This window comes from Manacus candei, unplaced genomic scaffold (assembly GCF_025592945.1).
Source record: "Manacus candei isolate 608988 ecotype Guabito, Panama unplaced genomic scaffold, ASM2559294v1 h1tg000011l, whole genome shotgun sequence".
Taxonomy (NCBI): Eukaryota; Metazoa; Chordata; class Aves; order Passeriformes; family Pipridae; genus Manacus; species Manacus candei.
Genome location: NW_026138059.1, coordinates 4,132,091 through 4,153,869, shown reverse-complemented (window position 1 = coordinate 4,153,869; position 21,779 = coordinate 4,132,091). Strand labels below are relative to the sequence as shown.

Here is a 21,779-nt window from a genome sequence, read left to right as displayed (position 1 = left end):
GAGGAAGCTCCCTGTCTCTCTCAAGCCTAATATTTACCCCTTAGCATACTTATAGTATGTACAGTTCTTACAGTATAGTATCTTCATGCTTACTTTATCTAAGAAATAATTTTGATAAGATACTTAATTTAAGCAGCATATTTTTATTGGTCATTTCAGACAAGTTTCACTAATATCACATTTTCTCTGGATTTTTTTACTACAGTGTATTTTGTAATTAGATGTTTATATATTCTTGTATCACTTCAGTACTTTCTAGTTACATATAAGCAATTTTCTTCAGTTATACATGATCAATTTTGTACCAACATACCGACTTGTCTTTCTGCTGCAAGATTGAAAAACCACAACAGATATTTGTCTTGCAAGCAACTCAATTTGACATTAACTATCTGTATTTTAGGATGAAGAAAATCTGAGTCAAGGCCCAATCCAAAATAAGGTTCTAAATGTCTTTTACTAAGTCACAAATCCACTTGGGATTGTAACACTTACATGCAACACTTAAATAGTACAATTTATACAGCTGATACAGGATACCCTTGGTCACTTTCTTCAGTATACCCAGTTTTTATTGGATAAGAGCAGAAACTCAACTATGAATTCTTTTTCAACCTGAGCTCTCATTCACTGAACATACTGTTTTGGGAGCGTCAGAGACTAGAATGTATGGGCATTAATGAAGCTGACCAACAGTTAAAAATGGTGTTCAAGCAGAAGTTCCTGAACCGATATCCAGAATCCCCAAACACAATCCATACTGACAGTGACCTGGCTACATGTGCACCTTGATGCACCTCATCTCCCAGGATTGGTCAGTTTTTGGTGATACTGCTCTGTGGTTCATTAGTTTTTGGCCTGTCTGTGTTAAAGGGTATTGAAGAACATAGACTTACTTCAGAGATTCTAATCAATTTGCAGTACTTAGAGTAAAATGGGGCAAAAGGGTATTCTTGAGAACTATTAATGGGATTTTGCCTTTGGAAGCAATGCCTTCTAAACCAAAAGTTACATTAGGAATCACATATCTTGTCTTCATTTCTCATTACATTCTCGAAAAGATACATCATTTCAAAAGAATTCTTATGGTATTCTGTTCATTGGCATGTACAAACCAAGGCACCCTTGATCCCAACACTCCTGAAACCTATGGGAAGACATTTGAGGCAGGTTTTCTTTGCAACATGCTAAATTGTGGGACTGTTGTGGAGGAGCAGGATGTGCAAAAGCAGATGTTTCCACCAGTGAACACTCAGCAATCAGACTGGGACTTTCACCATCAGAAAACAGCTGCTTTGTTTTTAGAGTGGAAAGGGGTGGGAAGAGGTGTTTCTGTGGATCTAGATTTCTCACATTACTGAGGGCAAGTCAAAGATGAGCATTTTTACTGCTACAATAAAATATATAAATCTTTCTATGTTGGTTGAGAGATTAACTGTAAACATTCTGTTACTGATTTTACTAAAGCTGTGTAAAGTATCTGAAGTGGTCTAAATGGTGGCAGGTGGCATGTGGTACATTTTTCAGGTGATATTAATAAATGCTATTCTTCAAGATTGATAATGTCATTCTTACAGTTAATTTTCATTGCATTTGATTTTTTATTCTGTTTTCATATATGGAGAGAAAATGAAATATTCATTACAGGTCATAAATGGGCAGCTTTTACCCTAATTATTTGAAGCATCAGACTGAATATTAACCTGTCAAATGCTAAAGAGCTCCAGCATCTTAAAATGAAAAAAAGAAACACAATTTATTTTTTTTTTTAAATTAAAGCCTCTTCTTGATAGAGAAAGATTTGGGTGGAGTTCAAACCCCCTCTGTTATTGACATGTTTCATACTCCTGAGTGATGCTGCAGCAAAGTGAAGCTGCTCCATTTTTGGTTTGAGAATCAGCACCTTAATTTGGTTTTTTTCATCATAAAATGCTGAAAATGCATTTAAGAAAGTTCTTAATAGGATATGTAACATATTTTGAATAAATCTCCTTAGAAGCCTGTGTGAAAAAAAAGACTGAGGAAAAGAAACAAAGCTGGGTAATTCACGAGCTAAGGTAAAGTAATTTTGTGGACTTGGAAAGCTGGACCATGAGTTCTCATTCAAGCTGCAAGAGATATGGAACAAATCAGACAGTAGCAGTTAATAGTTTTACACTTTTTTTCCTCCCAGAGAGTAATTTCCTTCATTTTTGTAAGCAGACATACATTCCAGTTCTGGGCAAGCCCCATAAAAGCGCTGACCTTGTGTTTTCCAGTATGTAAAGCATAATCTTCTCAGTGGCTGGATTAAAGGCAGCAGCTTTAGACAAGATACACAAGGAGGATAAATCTTGTTAAACTTGTCATTCATCAGTATCAGGTGGACACAAGTTGGTTGCTGCCTAATGCAGCAGTGAGCCAAAGGCAGGCAGGGAAAGCTGCTTGGATTTATTGCAGTGGGTGTAAGCCAGTAAGCCACTTTTATTCATGGGACTGGAAGTAATAAAGCTCCATTCACAGATGCTGCGTGAGTGTGGAATTACACACTCCGTGTCTAATTGCACCAGTTCACAACATGCTTACAAGGTAACACAGCCTGTCCTGTCCTGGCTGACAAAACCAGGGCCCTGTCAAGGCTTTCAAAAAGTTTGTTTCCTTGCCTGTGAAAAGACAAGCTCTGAATTCCAGTACAGTCCACTGAACAACTCCAAATATCTCCAGCTGTGGATATGATGAACTGTGACTGGGCATTTGGCAACAGGTAAGCTACAAGCTCACTTTAACTGTATGAGAGAAAGCATTTACCAGATTTACTATCCAGAGGAAGGAATGAGGACGTGACTCGAGGCAGCAGGCTGCGTGCCTGAAAGTGAGGATGTGAACAGTGTAAGATGCACTGAACTGTCCTCAGTGAACAGGAACATCAAACACATGTGCAAAACCATCCTCTCCCCCACCCTCTGGGCCTTTCTAACACAGGGCATTTTGTGCAGAGTAAAACTGTGCACAAAGATGTGTTTCTTTGTGCTACTCTAATCCAGCAAAGGATGCTGTTGCTTGGACTGCTCAGGAGTCCCTGTCCCTGCCTGACCCCCAAGCCTCTCACTGGCCTATGCTGTGCACGTAGCTGCTCCCTATCCTGGCTCTGCTAATCTAATCTATTAAAAGAGGAGAGAAAGGAGTAGGGCAGGGAGGCAGTAATGCTCACAACCACTGCAGCTCCAAAGGTGGATTTTAGTGCAGTTTGACTGTCTGGAGGAAGTAATTCACAATTAGCTGAACAGTCCCAACCAGCTTAAAACTTGCAGAATGGCTTCATTCACTTCTTTAAATGAGGTATCCTCCACCAAACAATCGTTATCTATTTAGGGACATATGTAAGGCAGAGGTGGGGGGGGAGGAATTAACCCCTGAGAGCCCACAGGAGGAACTGTTATAAATGAAAAGCTACACAGATGTGGAGATCAACTCAAATGAGGTAGTTTGCCAGCCATGTATTTTCTCCGATGATAAATAATAATTACTCCCCTCCAAATTCTCTTCAGGCTGGTTTGTTCCACTCCCTTCCAAATTCTTCGATACTTGGATTTCATATTTATGTATTAAGCAAAACATAAAATGTTGCCTTCATCAATAATAATGCTCTGAGGATGTCTCAGTTTGGAAGGTGAGAAAGCTGAAAAAAAAAATCTCAAGATGTTATTAAGTTCTTGATTTGTACTGAATTTTAATTCGCTTGATTTTGAGTCAGAGTTCTCCAGGATGCTTCAGAGTTCTCAGAGACAGCTGTTGAGGTCAAACAGGTGTCTGGGAACCACAATAAACATCACCTAAGAACGTGACAGCTCATCACTTGAGATGGATCCAATTGCAAGACCTTGGCAGTCTCAGAGACCTGAGTCCCGATGGACCTCAGGTGTTTCCTGCCTGATGGCAAGATAGACGCACAGATATTTTCAAGTTAAAGATGTCAACTATTCCATTCTACACTGGAAGTAGTTTGGGGCAAACACCATCTCTGTCTTGAAAAATAACCCAGTCTTTGGACCAGGGTTAAAATAAGAGGCTTTTAAAATTATACTTTTGATGAAATTTAACTGGGGATACCTGAAAGACAAATTAAATACTTGTCAAAATTTTGTTAACACCCTGTTTTGTTTCATTATTTCAGCTTGTAACTGTCTTAAATTGTCAGTAGCCTAAAAAAGTACTTCTGTGCATTATGTGCTATCACCGACTCACAGGGAGGGAACATTAAGTGGACAGACATCTTGTTTTATCTGTCAAATATTCTGAAACTGATGTAAAGAACAGAACCTGCACCAGCCTAAAATGTGACAAGAGAAGTTAGCTAATGATAATTCTGATTTAAACTGAATAGTAACATGGCTCCATGCTGAAAGTCAATTCTACTTACCACCCTATTGTAATTGCAAGTCATCGGTGCATATGCCTGCTCTGCAGTGTACAAGAATTCTGCTTTGGAATTCTGCTTTGGAATTTGGAGGCTCTGGCCAGCAATACCAAGATGCTGACCTGACTCGTATTATATGAAAATCATAAATGGAAGAATACACATCTTATGCCTCAGTGTCCTCTCTGTCATGTAAATCATGACTAAGGAAGCACAAATTGAGCTCGGGTAAAGCATATTTTAAGTACCCAATTACTGTAAAGAAATTCTTTCACCTTTGAGCAACTGACTCAATACAGATTCCAGTGGTCTGACTTTCAAGAGAGCGACTTATCTTGTGAGATTTAAATTTTTTTTCCATGATATGCACTGTTGGCACAACTTTCAGTCCTCATGGACTCTGAGCTCAAGGATACTTTCCTCTCTCAGCTTTGTTTTTTTTTTAAGCTTGCATGTTTGCCCACCTTCCAGTAATACAACTCCCATTGCTGTATCTCTGAACAGGATACAAAACACGTGGGGGAGCCTCCTTATTGTATTTATCTAGTCCTTCCATCACTGCAGAGGGAGGTAATGGCTACACAGATCCTACTGAATCTGTTGGCCTCCAGGACACAAGGACTGTAATATGCTGGACATCACGCAGACACATGAGGCCATGGGATCCGGCAAATAAATGCAAGTCCTGAAGCTGCAGCCAGACCTGCACCCATGTGCAAGATCTGCTTTGAAGGTCTATTGGAAAGTGGAACACAGCTGAGGCAAGAGACACCACCAGGGCAAGCAGATATGAAACAGGGCTCAGACAGTGGGACTCCTGGCTCCTTCAGCCTCAAAAAAGTTATTTAATATCTCAGATACCTCCAAAAAACATTTCCACCAGTTCACTTGTTAATAAAAAGTAGCACATATCCAAGGCAATTCAGTGCCTGAAGCTGGTGACCCAAAGGAAGAGGATTGGCAGTGATCTCACAAGCCTGATGTACTTCTTATTGGGTGGCCATGCTTACCCAGTGCTGCAACAGCATCCTAGGCAAAAAACACCCCAAAGAGCAATGATAAATGACAAGAACTAGATGACCTACGAGGCCCACTGGTACACAGTGTAAGAGTATACATACAAACAGGCTCACAGCTTTGAACACCGAAGGCCTTGACCTCAAAATGGGGCAACAGACCAAAGCATCACATGTGGTTGTCTTGTCTGTGAAAGCATTTCTATGTAGCTCCTTCAACAAATGAAATTACTGTTCTCTCTGCCCTTTCTTTTCAGAGCAACGTTGTGTTTCCAGATTTCTTTAAAGTATGCGGGACTACATACATTTATAACTTTGAATTTTGCTACCTTTCACTGTGACTTTCCTTTTGAGAGATCACTTTTATCCTGGAGCTTCTCTTAAGATTATTGGAGCAGAACCAGCTGCAGTCAAATCCAAGGCTTCACCCTTCCATTAGCAAGCAGTAACGTGTCTTTCTTACCTTTATAAAACAACGCTTCCTTCCTACAAAGAGGCAAAGACTCCAAACGCCAATCTTCACTAATAAGGCCTGGTAATCAGCATCCCTGTGCCAATAAATTACAGTTCCTCTGCATCCCCACTTCTTGGAGCTGTGGTTTTACAGTGAGATTTTCCATTCACTACAGTAGTTTCTGGGGACAATTAGGCTCGATGTGTTAAGCCACGGTGCTCTTTTCAGCCACATACATCTCCATAGACTCATCTCATTTCTCAGATGAGAATGTCTGAGTGTATTCCTGTCCACTTGATAGGCAACTTCAAAAAAGAACACAAACTAGTTTCAGAACCACTCAACATCTTTTACAGAGATCCAAAAGAAGACTCCTTCCCACTCTTATGGAGGATACTTCTAAGCAGTAGGAAAAACCACATGATCCTTGGGATGCTGATAAAACCCTAAGTGGTTCAGAAGCTAATCTTAAAAATAACAAATAATGTTTTCAGTTTAAAGTGTACTATGTGCAGAGATGACAGTCCATAAAAAACTGTAATGCACTGAAAAGGTACCAAGCCTGTCAAAGTTCAAGGAGTGTCTGGATGATGCTGTTGGTCATATGATTTAGTTTTAGGTTGTCCTGTGAAGAGCAGGAAGTTGGACTCCATGATCCTTATGGGTCCCTTTCAACTTGAGATAGTCTCTGATTCTATGATAAAATAAATTAATCCTTATTTTACCATCAGTGCTGAGGCAAACTATCCAGGAATGTGAAAGAGACTGAAATACTCAAGTTCACTGAAGTGGACCATGTACTGTTATGTTCACCTGCCTCAGAAACAGAATTAGGAGACAGTAAGAGTTTGTAAGAGCAATGCAATGCAGGTAAGAAGTTTGTTTTCATATACATTCTCCCTTTTCACAGCAGCATGCCAAATATCACCTCACAAGCATAGGATGGGTAAAGGCACTTGAGACCAAAATATATAAATCCTCTTCCAAGGATGATCCTCTCAAAGCTAGATGGGAAACTAATAGATTATAAGATTACAAACACAAATGCTAAAATTTCTCATGATCACTTGACATTGCCTGAGAAACTAAAGAGAAAAAGCATACAATTTCACTGGCAGCTTTCCTGGCCTTGGTGCCTTCAGAGAGCCACTGAATGTCTGTCAAAATGTAGGAGGTTCAGTGCCATCAAGAGGTAGTAAGAGATCTGGACACTTGCAGTGGAATTTCAGTGATGTTTTTAATCTGGCCCCTGTCACCAACTGCCAAGATCCATGGGCCTCTTGCATGTTTCCAAGTCCTACATGGTATGTGATTCTGTGTCACATTTTGGTTACAGCATCAACCATGCTCAAGCACAAGAACCACAGTTTTCCTCTAGTAAAAGCAGACGTGGTGCTGGATTGCTGGTAGTGCTGGGAGGGGCTGCGCTTTGGCACGAAACACTAAAAGTAGGGAATTGCAGCACACAACTAGGACAGAACTGGAAATCTCCTTGCAGAAAGGTCTTTCTGACAACTGACACGGTAACTCCAACGGGGTCTTCCTGTCCAGCTTCTCTGCTGGTGAGTTTTTGGATTGGGAACTAAAGAGCAACTTCCCTACAAGTGTCCGAAGCTTCTGGATCCAAGTTTGATCCCTGATTTTTCCAGAAGGTTAATCTGCAGCTTGGCTATGCTACTTGTTTACTCTTGTGAAACAAAAGGACTTGCAGTGAGAGAATTTTCTATAGATAAATCATTCAGGTCATAAAAATGTCCTGTTTGCTGGGACAACCCTGTTAAAAAATGAAAGTGTTTAAACATCTGTGGCTTTCAAGACAAATATTCTTTAGTTCATGAATATACCCTTCTCTCAAAAATGTTAAAAGGTCACCACTGGACAATAAGGAAACAACACAATCTCCAGGAACTGACATTTAAGAGTTCTTTGCGTTTCACAGCAGGACAAGTGAGAAGAACAGAAGAGCAGCTTTGCCTTTTGTGTCCTGCGTACAAATCAACGTTCATACACATCACACCACCGGCCTTGAGGAACCGGTGCTAAGTTAGCCCTGCTCTGAGGTACAGGTCAGAGCACAGGACCTCCAGTGCTCTCTCAGCCTGTATTGCTCTACGACACCATCTCAATACAGCCTGCTGTAATGTATAAATGCACAAAACGTATAAACTGGGGCCAGTAAATACTATAATATAGTACATTTCCTGAAATGTCAAGCTTAACAGGGCCCCAGGGATTAACAGTAAATGAGGGCAGGCCAGGGAGAGAAAAGTGCAACGGATCCAGCCCCAGCAGTGGAGCAGCTGCCAAACAGCTCCCCTGGAGTCTGCGTTCCCTCCTCACACAGGCTTTGTCCTTGCCTTTCCCATGTCTGCCGCAGTAGTTGCCTCTATAATTAAATTCAATTAATTACCAGCTTCTCAAGTTCAGGAACTATTTTACCTTACTCAAATAGTTTATTTAAAAATATATATATAATATTCTCCAATTCAGAAAAGGATAGAACTTCCCACAATGTAACATTTTTTTATATATATATATAAAATATTTATGCATTCAGTGAACGGAAACAGTTTTACTGTATACATTTTTAATGTTGTTCTCTATGCATATCTGCATTACCTAAAAATATACCGTACTTCTGTAAATCAAAACAAGCAGGGAAAAAACACTGTAGCTGTGTGCTGGGTTAGAATACCTAATAAAAAATGATATGAAAGTTTTAGCTTCGATTTTAAGAACTCACAAACAACATTTTACTTTGTGAGTGCATAAATAGAAGACTGAATACATTCTGGCTCTGTTAAGCTGAACTGCAGTAGAGGTTACAAAATGTAAATATATTTTTTAATTTTCAGTATTTCAGTGTTTCCAAGTTCACTTTTCATGATAGTGTTAAATAAATCATGGTCCTATCCTTCCAAACATTTCAACACTCTTTAAAAAACAAAAACAAAAACAAATTTAAAGTGAAATGTCCTCCTTCATTGAAGTGTTAGATCATATTTTAAATTACTGCACTCCCACACAATATTTTATATATATATATATTTTAAATATATATATATATTTATATATATATAAAGAGACCAAATAGGAGACTATATTTTTTACTGTCAATATGTTTAACATCGCATACTGTAGTTGTATAAAACATGCATTTTCTGGGATAATTATGAACACATCATGAATGAGCCCACATAAATTATATTTTTTGTACAACTCCAAGTTAAAAAAAAGAAGTCAGATTAAGTGCCTCTGAGGCCCTTTCTTCCCAGCTATCAGTTCTCAAAACACACTACTGAAATATTTATCTATGCCTACAGCTATGTGCTAGAGAACCAGATTAAAACTTTAAAATACATCTACAGTATGTTTTACTTTTCTTAAAGTTTGTGACAGTCCTTGGATATTGTGTTGTGAAATGTAAAAATAGTCACAGATTCTTTTTCTTTCCAGAAATAAAAAAAAAAAACACATCTAGGAGAGTATGCAAAAACAAGGCAAAATGAAGTTTCATAGCACTTAATGAGGGTTAATATAAGTCAATAACTAGTATTGAGGTTCGTAAAAAGGGCTGGATGAGCAGTTACATGTACAAGCAAATGGTCTGGTAATTCCAATGCTCTCCGACATTGTTTCTGTAACCAACACTTCTCCACCCTTAAAACCAGTCAACATACATTCAAAATAGGCTGACATTGATATACTTACTAGGTGTAAAAATAGTGCACTATTTTTTCTGCCACAAAGCAAAATTGCATTCTAAGAGCCGGTAAACTTTCTTTTTCCTTAAATAGAAAGAATGGGCAAAAAAAAATTGAAAAAAGTTTAAATTAAGGCAATTAGACAGGTAAAACAGGACTGCCCATGATGACGTATAGCTGAAATTAGTACATACTTCAAACCTATACTAGCTGCTGAACACTGACATGCAGCTTCTGATAGACGTGTATGAATGATATAAACTTCAACAGTATGGCTTTATACAAGTGCATAGTTGCAACTGCAATAAGTAACGGTATCTGATTAATAAGCATAAAAAAATAAAGTGGAAAGATTTTTAAAACCCTCTTGCAGTATTACAGTACAATATATATACACAGTATAATGGTCACTTCTTACAGATGCAGTCTATATCACTATGGTGGATCTTCCTCCGGTTCTACTTGCAGACGTGCTGGTGGCATCTTTACAAAAGCTGAGAAGTCAGTTTCTTCCATTTTAATATTCATTCCTCTTGATCCTTTAATGAAATGTAGTGTATGTGTCTTGCTTTTGTGGAACAGAGTTTAAAAGGTTACCTAACATATCCTTTTACTATTTGCCAACCATTCCTCAATTGATCAGTCACTTGGGAGAATACAGGAAAACCCTCAGAGATTAGTAATTTATATTGCAGCAAAAATGTAAACCTCTGATATATATAGCACAATCTCTCAGGAAAATATATATTTTTAATATATTTTGGGATATGTTTCAGTCTTGCTGTAATGGGAAGAAAATTATCACCTTGAACTGTGTCTGCATTCACAGAAAGCAGTTAGCTGAAAAAGAAGAAGGAAGGTTGGTCAGTAAATGCAACAAATGTAAATCTGACAAAAACATACTTCTTCAAAGTCTTAATTTAAGATGGGCTCATCATCATACTTGGAAGAAATGCATCCAACAGCATTGTTACTTAAGGACAGCACATCCTTGGGCATTATGATCCCAAATCAGTTAAAACCCCCTTATAATATATGAGGGCACAATATGCACAAGGTAATAGTCACTTCTAAAAGATTAGTGACTTGTAAGCTTTTAGTACATACAGATGCAGTATATTTAATTAACGTAATGCTTGTTACTGTGAACGCTAAGCTGGTTAATTCCACAGGAGCTGATGTCTCAGTTCCCTGAGCACAGCTCAGGTGCAGCCCCAGTGCTGCTGCCATCGCCCCTCCTTTTATACAGCTGAGACAAACCTCACGTACTGTTTGAAAGAATTCTTAGGCATTTAACATTTAGAGGCTTTTTTCTGTGTAAATGAAAGATTGCATCAACATATAAAATGATTAAACCTAGATCTATAAAATAGGTAACACTATTTCCAGTACATTCACAATTAAGCCGTGGGACAAATTAAATCACTGCAATGGTCGGATCTTTCCTAAAGCAGTCAAGGAAACCACATCACAGAAGCTGCAAAGCCCGTTTGTTTACATAATTTTCAAATGCATGGTTAGGTACCCAGAAAGCACAGCACTGCAAAGGAAAGCCAAGTCAAATTCACTTCAGAACACAAGGTAGAAAAGAAAAATGCAGAACTCCAGTGATTTCATGTCTGCTAGCCATAGTCAGTTTATATTAAAAGTTTAAAAATGAAAAGTATTTGTAAATGCTAAGTCTATTTCAGCTAAACATCCAGCTGCTGCTATCTTCCTTTTATCCTTCAAATACTCTCTGCTGAGGTTAAAAGTATTAGCATTATAGATGAGCAATGACTGACAACAGCAGGGTTTTTTTTCAGGCAGGCAGACATGAATTTGGAAAAAAAAAAGATCTAAAATTAGAAAAATGATAACACTGACAAAGGCAACAACTTGTTCTAATGAAAATTACTCCTCTAAAAGTTCAACAGAATCTCATTTTCACTGTTTAAAATATTAAAATGAGATCTTGTATTTTCTCTGCTTTGAGAAACAAAATCCAACATAGCATGCTGTATTCAAAGGCAAACAAATCCATTCCTCTCTATTTAGATTTACCCCTTATACTTCTTCAGAAATCAAAAACATCGTCATCATCATCACCATCAATATCATCAACATCATCAAATGACCAATCCCAGTCCTTAAATGCCAGATCAAGTAATCTGCAACAGGAGGGTTTGATGTTTAATGAGTGTCACACTTCTATGAAAGTCTTCCCAATTCCTTTTGTTATCATTAAACCTTTTTAACTAAAAGACTATTTTAGGTAGATGGGTTTGTTCCTTTGTCTATCATGGAATATCAAGATTCAGTGTTCATGTAAGCTAGGAATATTGTACTCATTGAAAATTCATCTCAAAAATCCTTTAATTCAATATAGAACACTTACCATATTGATTTATTTCCAAAAAAAATTTCAGTAGGAAAGACCAACAAGTACATTTTATAAAATTAGCTGCTTTTTGTTTTGCTGCTGTTCTTGTTGACTCAGGTGGTTTTATGCTCTCCTTTTATCCCTTTCCAGACAACAATGCAAAGCTAACAATTTTTCCAAGAAAATCAAGTAATTTTGATTGCTGAACAGAACAATGAATAAGAAACCTTCCTCTAAACATACAAAATACAGCATTATTTTACTGTATCCCAAATACAGCGTGATTACACTATACAGCTATTCTGTAGCTCATGGCTTAAATCTAAGCAATGCCAAAAAAGAGGATATATCAACTTGTTCTCTGGGCCTCGCTGTCTGTGCTCCTTCTATGGTCACTATAGAACAAAGAAAGCAAGCAAGGCAAACTCTGTCAGCAAATGAGTCATTTTACTTTTTTAAGACATTTGTTTTGGGATAGAGTGAATCACTGTCTAGAAGCATTCATCTCTTTCTGTAGTTATTGAAGGATCTTAGACAAATATCTTAAGTAGTAACTTCTCAACTGCTATAGCTACAAGAAATGAAACCCAGTCTAGTCGTCTCTTCAGTGAGCTCAAAGGATTTTTAATCAGGATTATATGCCAGGCATAGGAGGCAGACATAGAAACCTTACTCTAACAGAGCATCAGTGTAAACAGACTACACTGTTTAATATAGTTAATCACATGCTCTAAACAAAAAAGGTTTCAGGAGGATTTGCATTTTTAGGTTTTAAAGTTTTAAACTATTTAAACCTTTAAATGTGATATAGCCCTGAAAAGGCTCAATATTAATTTGTTATATAAACTACAGCCATAAAACTTAATTAATTAGGAATTAAAATATATTAAAGTTGATTTTTTTTCAATTTGAAATTATTCTTTTGGCATGATCGAACAGACAGCTAAACAGAAATTATCTGGTCTGTAGGAAAATCTTGTTTGCCCTTTCTTAATTCATCACAAAGAACAACAGTCATAAAAACCTTGGAGAAACAATCACTGTGTGAAATTCCTAGGAGGGACAGCATTTTTAGGACCATGCAGCTTGGAAGGAAGCTCATGAAGTTTCTAGCCCAACCTCCTGCTCAAAGCAGGAGGCCAGCCAAGACCAGCCAAGGCCAGCCTGGGATGCTCAAGGCCTTGTCCTCTCAGGTCTTGGAAGCCTCCAGGGTTGAAGCCTGTCCAACCTCACCAGCCTGCCTCCCTGCATTGGCTTTTCCTTCTATCCAGCTGGAAAGTCTCCTGGTTCAAGTGAGCCCCTTGTTTCTCACCCTCCCACCACGCAGCACTGCAGAGCCTGGCTCCGTCTCTTGGATACCTCCCCACAGGCCAGGGCAGGCTGCTATGACAGTCCCTGGAGATGTCCTTCATCCGGGCTGAACAAGCCCAGCTCCCTCAGGCATCTGCTCTGACCATCCTGGTGGCCTCTGCTTGGTCCTTCCCCAGTGTGTCATTGTCTAGCTGGAATTTCAGGGCTCAGACACAGAGGCACTATCTTGCAGCAGACTATGGAGTGAACAGAGGCAGATAACCTCTTCCTTTAATCATCTGGCTGTGCTCCTTTTGGTGTGGTCCCAGAGCCTGCCCTGCTGCCAGGACCCACTGCTTCAGCCACTCAGTCCCCATCTTCATTCTTAATAAGTTCATAAAGAAAAATTAATTATTCCATATGGTAAGCCCTTCCACAAAAGCCTCATAGAAGCACCAGTCAGATATAAATTGGCCATAGCCATTACAGTAATTTATGAGTATGTGGTTTCTTAATTAAAGGTGTTTAAATCCATACAAATTTCCACTGGTTTGACAGACCTGCATTAGTAAGGTGATAGGTGACATGACCTCAGAGAGCTACACTTTTCATCTGTTAGGTACATTTGCAAAGCTAACTCGGAAACTTTAACTGAAAAAGTAAAATGGTTTACATACAAAAATATTCATCCTCCCCCTTTTTCCACCAGTATAGAATGGTAAATAGTGTGTTATTATACCATTTTGTACAAAAGGTCATGAAGATTGAAAAAAGGATGTTGGAAGGAGAAAAATTATTTTCAGAACATCTAAGAATAGCTATTGAAAAAGAATCAGAATTTATAATATACAGTATTATATTAACAGTAAGAAACAGAATAATGCTACTAAATTAGACTGTAAACACCATGCAGAAGAAAAGCATTCTGCTTGTCCTCCAAGTTGTCATGAATGTTTCCGTGATTTGTGCTTCAATCCTATCATTGATATTTTCATTAGTTTTGCACAAAGAAACTCTTCAATAGTGGGTCCCTAAAAAGTGATTAAAACCCTTTTTCCTTCATGATTATAATAAAAAAAATCTATTAATTTAAAATCCAAATTATGAGGTCTGACTCTCTTTTAAATACGTAAATTAAATCACCAAAAATTAGACTGCATGAAAGTTAGGAGGGAAGTGAAATTAAGTTAATTCAAGTCCTTTCACTATGCATTTCCACCCATTAAAATACCAATATTTGTTTAAGATGTAACTCTTCGCAGCATAAGGATGTTTTGGAGTAACAGCAGCATCACAGCAAGCACTTCCCTGCATTCCCTCCTGTAACTCTGTCAACTCAACCCTGTTCTCACCCAGCCAGCTGAGACACTGGTGCCAGTCTGGTCACAGACATAAGGACAGCAATCCTGTCCAGCCACTGCCAAATTACCTCTCTGGAGAAAAATGTTAAGCCTCTGCTGAACTGTCCATTACTGCTGGAATACTGTAACAAACAAAACAAGTCAGGCCAACCTTTTCACAGGCTGCCAGCAACTGGGGACTGATAGAAGCACAATATTAGCTAGTGCTGCAGGTCATGAAAAAGGTACACTGGAAGAAAACCAGAAACTCTGCACTGTGCAATCACATAAATGCTACCTGCAGAATGCTATCACTTTTAGGAATCATGAGACATGAGCATGAGTTCTTCTAGGTTGAATAAGGAATTGAAACCAAATTCTCTCACCCTTTGGGTAAATGACTTGACCAAATAGTGACCCTCTGCCTCCCATCTTCCTGCTCTCTTTCAAAGCACAAGAGATGCTCAGACAGGTGCCTACCACTACAGCAACAGGCTTTACACTGTGGAACCCACAGAGGCAGAGACACAGAAGCAAGATTCGCCATATCAGCTGTGTCCTCCTTTTGTACACTAGGACAAGAACCCTGACAAAACTCTTCCTAAATGGAGTCAGACACGGAAATACATACATTTGGTCAGATGAAACACACATAAACATACAAATCCCCAGTCAACTGTCTAACTTTAGAGTAGGGCAGGAATTTAAACACATGCCTCAAAACCGAGCAATAAGAAATGAAATACAGGTAGTTTTTTTTGTGACGTGTAAGGCCTTCTAGTCTGCTTTTTGAAGGCACCTAATTCTCTCCAAGGTTCATCAGAACCACAAACACCTAACATCATCATTGCTCAACTTCAAATCGGGTACTGTAGTGGCCACATTGAAAATTTTTAAAATTTTATTTTTTTTTTTTAAGTCTTCACACCCCTTCTCAGTGACTCTTTGCCTGGTTGAACACCATTTCCCCTATCAGTTCACAGGAAGTATTAGGCCACAGATGATGGTACAAGTTCTGCCTGTTACAAGTAAGAGCCATTATCAATATGGTAGAGTTAACTAACACACAGTGCAAGGTCCTTTAAACAAGGGAACGAACATGGTGGCTCTTCTAGTGGACCTTTTTGTAACTTAACTGAGGTTTATAGAAGATTACCTGCTAGATCACACGTCACTAGCCAACAACATTTGTGGTCAATTATTCTTATCAACTTATATGACATTAATTGTAGTAAAACGTTTAAAGCAATAACTTAAATAGCAGCCCTTGTGTCACCTTGGTTTGTTTGGAGGAAGCTGTCGACTTGGTCGTCTGATGGACTGGTTTGGCTGTACCTTCATGGAAGTTCTGGGAGAAGATCGAGCAAAGGGGTCTGGTGCTGGAGGCTTCTTGGGTATTTTTTTCACCAGTCGGCTCACCCATTTTTGCTGTTCTTCCGTAGAATTAGCTAACAGTAGTAGATTCTTTGCCGTAGAAATATCATAGTACACTGTAATAATAATTTTTTAAATAAAAATGTATACTGTTATTATTCTAAAGACGTCCCAACATTAGTTGTCAGATTATGGTACTCTCAGAGTCAACACAGTGAAATCAAAAGAAAATGAACCAAATTTTGCCAAATTAAGTTTCCTGGCTGCTGGCAGTGCTTCCTCCTTATATTTAGAGAGTAACAATTTAGTACTATGGAAGAGTGTGTGCCTGAGCCCAAAAAATTATATAACATTGAGTCACAACGCGTAACCTTCACCAAATGTCATCTCTTCCATAACACCCACTAACACAAAGAGCACAACACACAGTGTGAGCAGCCTTACAAGCACCCTGCTTTACTGCATGAGGCTGCCAACACAACAGGTACAGAGGTATCACGGTCACATGCCATTAACTCACAGCAGTGAGTGACCCTCACAGAGACACCCTTGGAAAGGTGCTGATGGTTACATATTAATAAAAGAAAAACTGACCTGTTTACATTTAGTTGGTGTCAGACCATTACTAGAGTCCTCTGACCTATCAGAATGCCTTGTGACTCCAGCACTATATGCATATTCAAATACTTGCTATTTACCTTTGCAAGGCGCTATAATCTCTTCTTTTTTATCCATGTGATCTTTGTGACATTTGATGTGGCAGCGGCGACATTCCAGAGCAGGAGGAGGTTTAAACATATGCCACAGTGGCTTCATACAAGCTTCACAATTGGTTGGAAAGTGGTAAAGGGTAGGTATAAACTCATGTCCTTTGTGACAAATGTAATTTGATTTCTCTCCCATGGGCTCCACAGGAAATTCCTGTTCCTTTTTGCTCTCTCCTTCATTAGCATATAGAATCTAGAATCAAAGCAAAATAATCTCAGTACTCCTAGATGGCAAATGTAAATTCAGAGTAATTATCTAAGTAGAAAGATTGAAGAATTACAACAGAAGTGATTTTTCAATAATTTTTTAGTAAATATTTCATTAGACAATATTTTTGACACTGTGTGAAATACCATGTCTGTTACACTAGAAACATTAATTTATTAATGAATACCTGGAATATCCTTGGAATCTCCTTGGAATCTGCTCTGTACACATCAGTCTGAGTGACTGGTCGGACATGGAAGAGTTTGCTATAGGAAATTATTTCAGTAAGCACAAAAATGAATGTTACCAAACTAATAAATTTAAGTTGACAGATTAAGTTAGGATACACATTAAGACTTAGAGCCATTAAAGATTTGTCAGTACAAATTTCTCATCACTTGATCCAGTCCTATCTTTCAACCCCGCACATGAACTCCCAAAACCCTAAATAAAAAGAACTCACAAGAATCCAGCTATATTTGCAAAAAAAATAACAGTACTGATAAATAAAACCACCATCATGTGACTTTAATGATTGCTGGCAGCTTTCTAACATAATCCTCTCCCTGCGCTCCAACCTCTAATACACACATTCTGCATTTATTAAGAAAATTAATTAACTATACAACCCACCTGTAAGGACACGTTGTAAGAGAAAATATAGAACACTGAAAATTATAGCCTCTCTGCTACAGTTCTCTAATCATGTTTTGCTCCCATGTGTATGTGAGGAAGGTCTAGTTGAGCTCGTGGGAGCAGTTCAGTTACATCAGGCTCAGTGGAGCTCCCTGGATCAGTCTGAGCACCATGCTGCTGCTGCTGCTGCACCAGCAAACCCAACTCTTTCCCACAGTGGGTACCCTAAGGGCCCAGTTCTGTAGTTCAAATTTAAAAAAAAAAATGCCCCATGTGACGTTGTGATCCCAGACTGGATCTCAAAAGGCCTTTGGTCACAATCATTTCAACAAAATTCACCTGCAAATCAGAAGAAAGAATCACACATGGCAGTACTTACTCTATATCCAATACCATATAGGGATTAGATTGTTCTTTATCTTGTTCGCTGTCATAGAACAGGATCTTCTTACTGCTTACAATTACATACTGTTAGGAGACAGAAAATGATAAAATACACGTTTTAATCCAGTTCATCACAGAGGTCAGAGATGTCACAGTAATTACCACAGATGTTGCATTGATATTTTTCTATGATTTTATTAAATGGTACCTAAATAAACAATAACAGTACTGTATGCTAAGTCCATGATTTGCCAAGAAATTCACTGCACAACAAACGAAATCCTGATTACTGGATAAATCAATATATGTTATCGGACTAATTGATACCTAAACAGATTTAAGTATCTGTGAAGAGACAAATCTGAAGTCTGGAAGAAAGTAAGATAAAAGCTTTTCCTTTCTATTTTATTGATTTAATTTTTACTTGAACTGGTAGAGTCAGTGTCATCTTATGATGACTGTGTGCAGGTCACAACTAATAGAGATCATACCTAAAAAGATCACTATTATACTTACCAGAACAGCCAGCAATATTCATTAAAAACCTAATTACCTAGAAGATGCCCTATTTCTAGGATTTTGGCTAGAATTAACGGTATGACTGAGCAATAAGCAAACTGGTATGAAAATGTGTATGTTACATTTTGGACAAAGACCTATCAAAGACGTTACTGAGGAGCAGTAAACAAGTGAAGGCTGCACAAGGCAGATAAGTAGTTGCTAGTTTTATCTCCTAAATAAAGAAATTGTCAAAGGCATCTGCTTCCAGACTCTGCTGAATTTCAGCTATGAAATACTGTTGGGAATGCTTACAGCTGCATGTATAAATGTTTGAAGACCATGAATGATTGTTCTCACCTCTGGCTGGACAAAGAAGTGTCTTAACATATTTAAATTGTCCTAAGTTGCTCCCCTCAGAGGTAGCTATCCCAGCTAACATATTTTATACATTTAAGTAATGAGAAAACACATATAAAATAAAAATGGAAGCGTTGAAAATCTGCATTCAAATTAAAATCCAGACTACGCATGAAACAAGACCAGAAATCTGGGTTTCTTACCTTTTTAACCCATCCAAATTTTTTAGTGTTATTTCTAACAGGCAGTGATAGCCAGCCTTCCAATCTTGATTCTGAAATAGATATATATATATATTAAAGAACATAAATATTCACAAAACATAATTTTTGAGACTACTGTGCATTTTAAAATAGTTATCAAAGATCAATAATAAAGCAACAGAGCAAACATAAGACCTATTTAACAGTACAAGGTCTTGCAAAGTTTAGCACAGTAAATGTTCAGGAATACATTAAATAATCTTTAATGAATACAGACAGTAACCAGCAATGCAATCACAAAAAAGTAGTAAGCATGAGGAGGAAGGGAAAGAGCAAACTTGCAATTGTAGCACACACATTCCCTTTAGTAATTTTTTCAAGTCGTAAAAGCCTTATGTCTATCAACCTTTACCTTTTACAACAGCATCTAAAGGTATTAGTACAGACCACACAATATCCAGTTCAAGACGAAAAAAGCCAAATTACCACCACAAATAACCCATATGCCAGGGAAAATGTCAGTTTAGTATTCTAATTCATACTTTTTGGTCTGAAAATTTTTCTTTTCTCTAATTCTGCCTGTATCTCCTAGGCTTTCTAATCCAAAATAAGTAATTTTTGGTTAATCCTTAGGCCTTGCCTGAATTCAACTGCCCTTTCACACACTTGCAATATTTTATATTACACTGGCACATTAGTCAGATTTGATTTATCAACATTATTAAGTGCTCAGCTGTTGCTTGACACACACATTTACAGTAGTAACTATAGTACTGACACAAGCAAAAGCTCACCAGGATCACACTTTCTCGGTGGTGGGTGATACACCGGATCACATAGCCTTTGACCCTATTTTTATAGCTGCAGTTAACACAAGCACTTCTTTCCCTTCTGTTTTATTAGGAGCAACTACTCAATTGGAATAATATTTTTCCAAAGAGTTTTCTACCCTAGCACATAACCTGTACTGCTGCTGAGGAATCTCCAAGTCAAAAATAATGAAGCCTTAAGCATTAACAAACACAAAACCATGGAAGGAGCAAAAACATGCTCCAAAATTGCAAATGTTATTTTCTTTCTCACCAGAGGGCATTTGCAGGTTCCTGCCCATGTTTAATGTAGCATAACAAATAGTTATTAGATATTCATAGAATTGTTATTGTGCCTAGAGAGACTTGAAGCAAGGTTATGTATTCAGATACACAGTCTTCAACATTTATCGCTCTACCAGCATTGCTGTTGATAACCCATTTTAATGTATACACTGAGTACATGATGCAGTTCTATAAAATGTATTTGGCCTCATACCTGCCACTTACATTGTTCCTTTCAACTACACCTGATACAAAATGTAGCAAGCATAATGCTGATGAAAAAAAAATCCTACCCCACATCCAGGAAGCATGTGTAGGGCAAAAAGTATGCATGCTTTTCTTATTTCCTAAAATATAATGTTTTTCCTATTTTTCTCTGTAATCTCTAATATCATTGCACGAAATTGGACAAAAGGAGTTTCTGATTATAATTCTTCAAAGGACAGAATATTCAAAAATTTTCACAGCACATGTTTATAAAGCAATAGGAGGGAAAGAAACAACAAAACACAATGATCATACCTCATAATCAACGATCATAATTACAACGACCTGTTGTAATTATGTCAGCAAGAAGTCCTAGCTTAGATATGATTTCTACTTTAGAACAAAAGAAATCCATGCACAAACCACAACAGCAGCTAACAAGAAAAAATTATGTATGTACATAACTTTTCTTTCATTAGAAGCCTCATAGTAAAAAACAGAGAATGAGGAAAATAGAGAAAAATACATTAGTGTTTACTCTAGTTCGATGCAGTAATGTCGATATCCTAAAAGAAGTTTTGCCTTCAGTGGAAAGGTATTCACACTTTAAAGGAACCTCAAGTGACATACAGGAATTTGAATGCAACTAAAAAACCCACCTATGATATTAACAGTAAACAGAAGCTTTGTTCAAAAGAGTGTAGGTGCAGTCATATAAAATGAACATAGAATTAGTAGAACAGAGTTCTGTTTTACTGGAGTCTTATCATTCATTATATACTTTATGTATCTGGGAAAATTAACAAATCTTGCTTGCCTTACCACAAAAGAATCAAATATAAGATTTAAATTAAGGTAAAACAATGTAATACTCAGAAGATTGAATTTCTACAAGAAGATCACAAATGTTTAGATGTGAGGAGTCAGATGTTTCCATACTTCACTTTAACACAGATTTGACTTTTTGGTATCCAGTACCTTAGGGTCATACAGATAGCTGCAGACACTGGAGAGATGCTACCTTGAAAACAAGGCCATAAGGTTCATTTATTCAATGCTTTAATAAAAATGGTAGTTTAAGACATGGCAGCAAGTATTTGCAAACGTTTAGAGAAAACAACCCATTTATTTGTTTATGCAAACTTTCTTGTGTCTTTGATGGCAATGTTTACTGTCAGTTTAGTGTGTTAACTGCCAGATTTATGTTTCTTTGTTTTAATAATGCATTAAGAGTGTTAGTTTTGAAACAGAAAAAAGGACACAGTAAGAACAAAGCCAAACACTTCTCAGGCATGTCACCTGTGCTATCAACTTCTGTAGGACTGTGTGAACAAGACAAAGGTTCTTCCTCTGAGTCAGAATCAGAATCAAGAAGCATGCGAGAACTGGAAGGCTTAGTGGCAATACTGACAGAGGTGGAAGAGTGCTGATAGGTAAAGGACATGGATTCCATAGTGTGGGATTGAGTGATACGGACTAAACATAA

The 21,779-nt window shown here is 37.8% G+C and overlaps 1 protein-coding gene across 2 annotated transcripts in view; it reads right to left on the bottom strand.

The window, feature by feature from the left end:
• Window positions 1–123: 123 nt before the first annotated feature.
• Window positions 124–21,779, bottom strand: part of ROCK2 (Rho associated coiled-coil containing protein kinase 2) — a 107,169-nt gene continuing 85,513 nt past the window's right edge. For both annotated transcript variants that reach the window (XM_051778256.1, XM_051778257.1), the window contains 8 exons: window positions 21,593–21,769; window positions 18,993–19,063; window positions 17,927–18,015; window positions 17,099–17,177; window positions 16,635–16,896; window positions 15,839–16,052; window positions 11,614–11,720; window positions 124–10,410 (listed from right to left, as the gene is read on the bottom strand). In XM_051778256.1, the coding sequence (XP_051634216.1) occupies window positions 11,627–11,720; window positions 15,839–16,052; window positions 16,635–16,896; window positions 17,099–17,177; window positions 17,927–18,015; window positions 18,993–19,063; window positions 21,593–21,769 (986 nt within the window). In that variant the 3' untranslated portion in view covers window positions 124–10,410; window positions 11,614–11,626. The remainder of the gene's footprint in view (window positions 10,411–11,613; window positions 11,721–15,838; window positions 16,053–16,634; window positions 16,897–17,098; window positions 17,178–17,926; window positions 18,016–18,992; window positions 19,064–21,592; window positions 21,770–21,779) is intronic.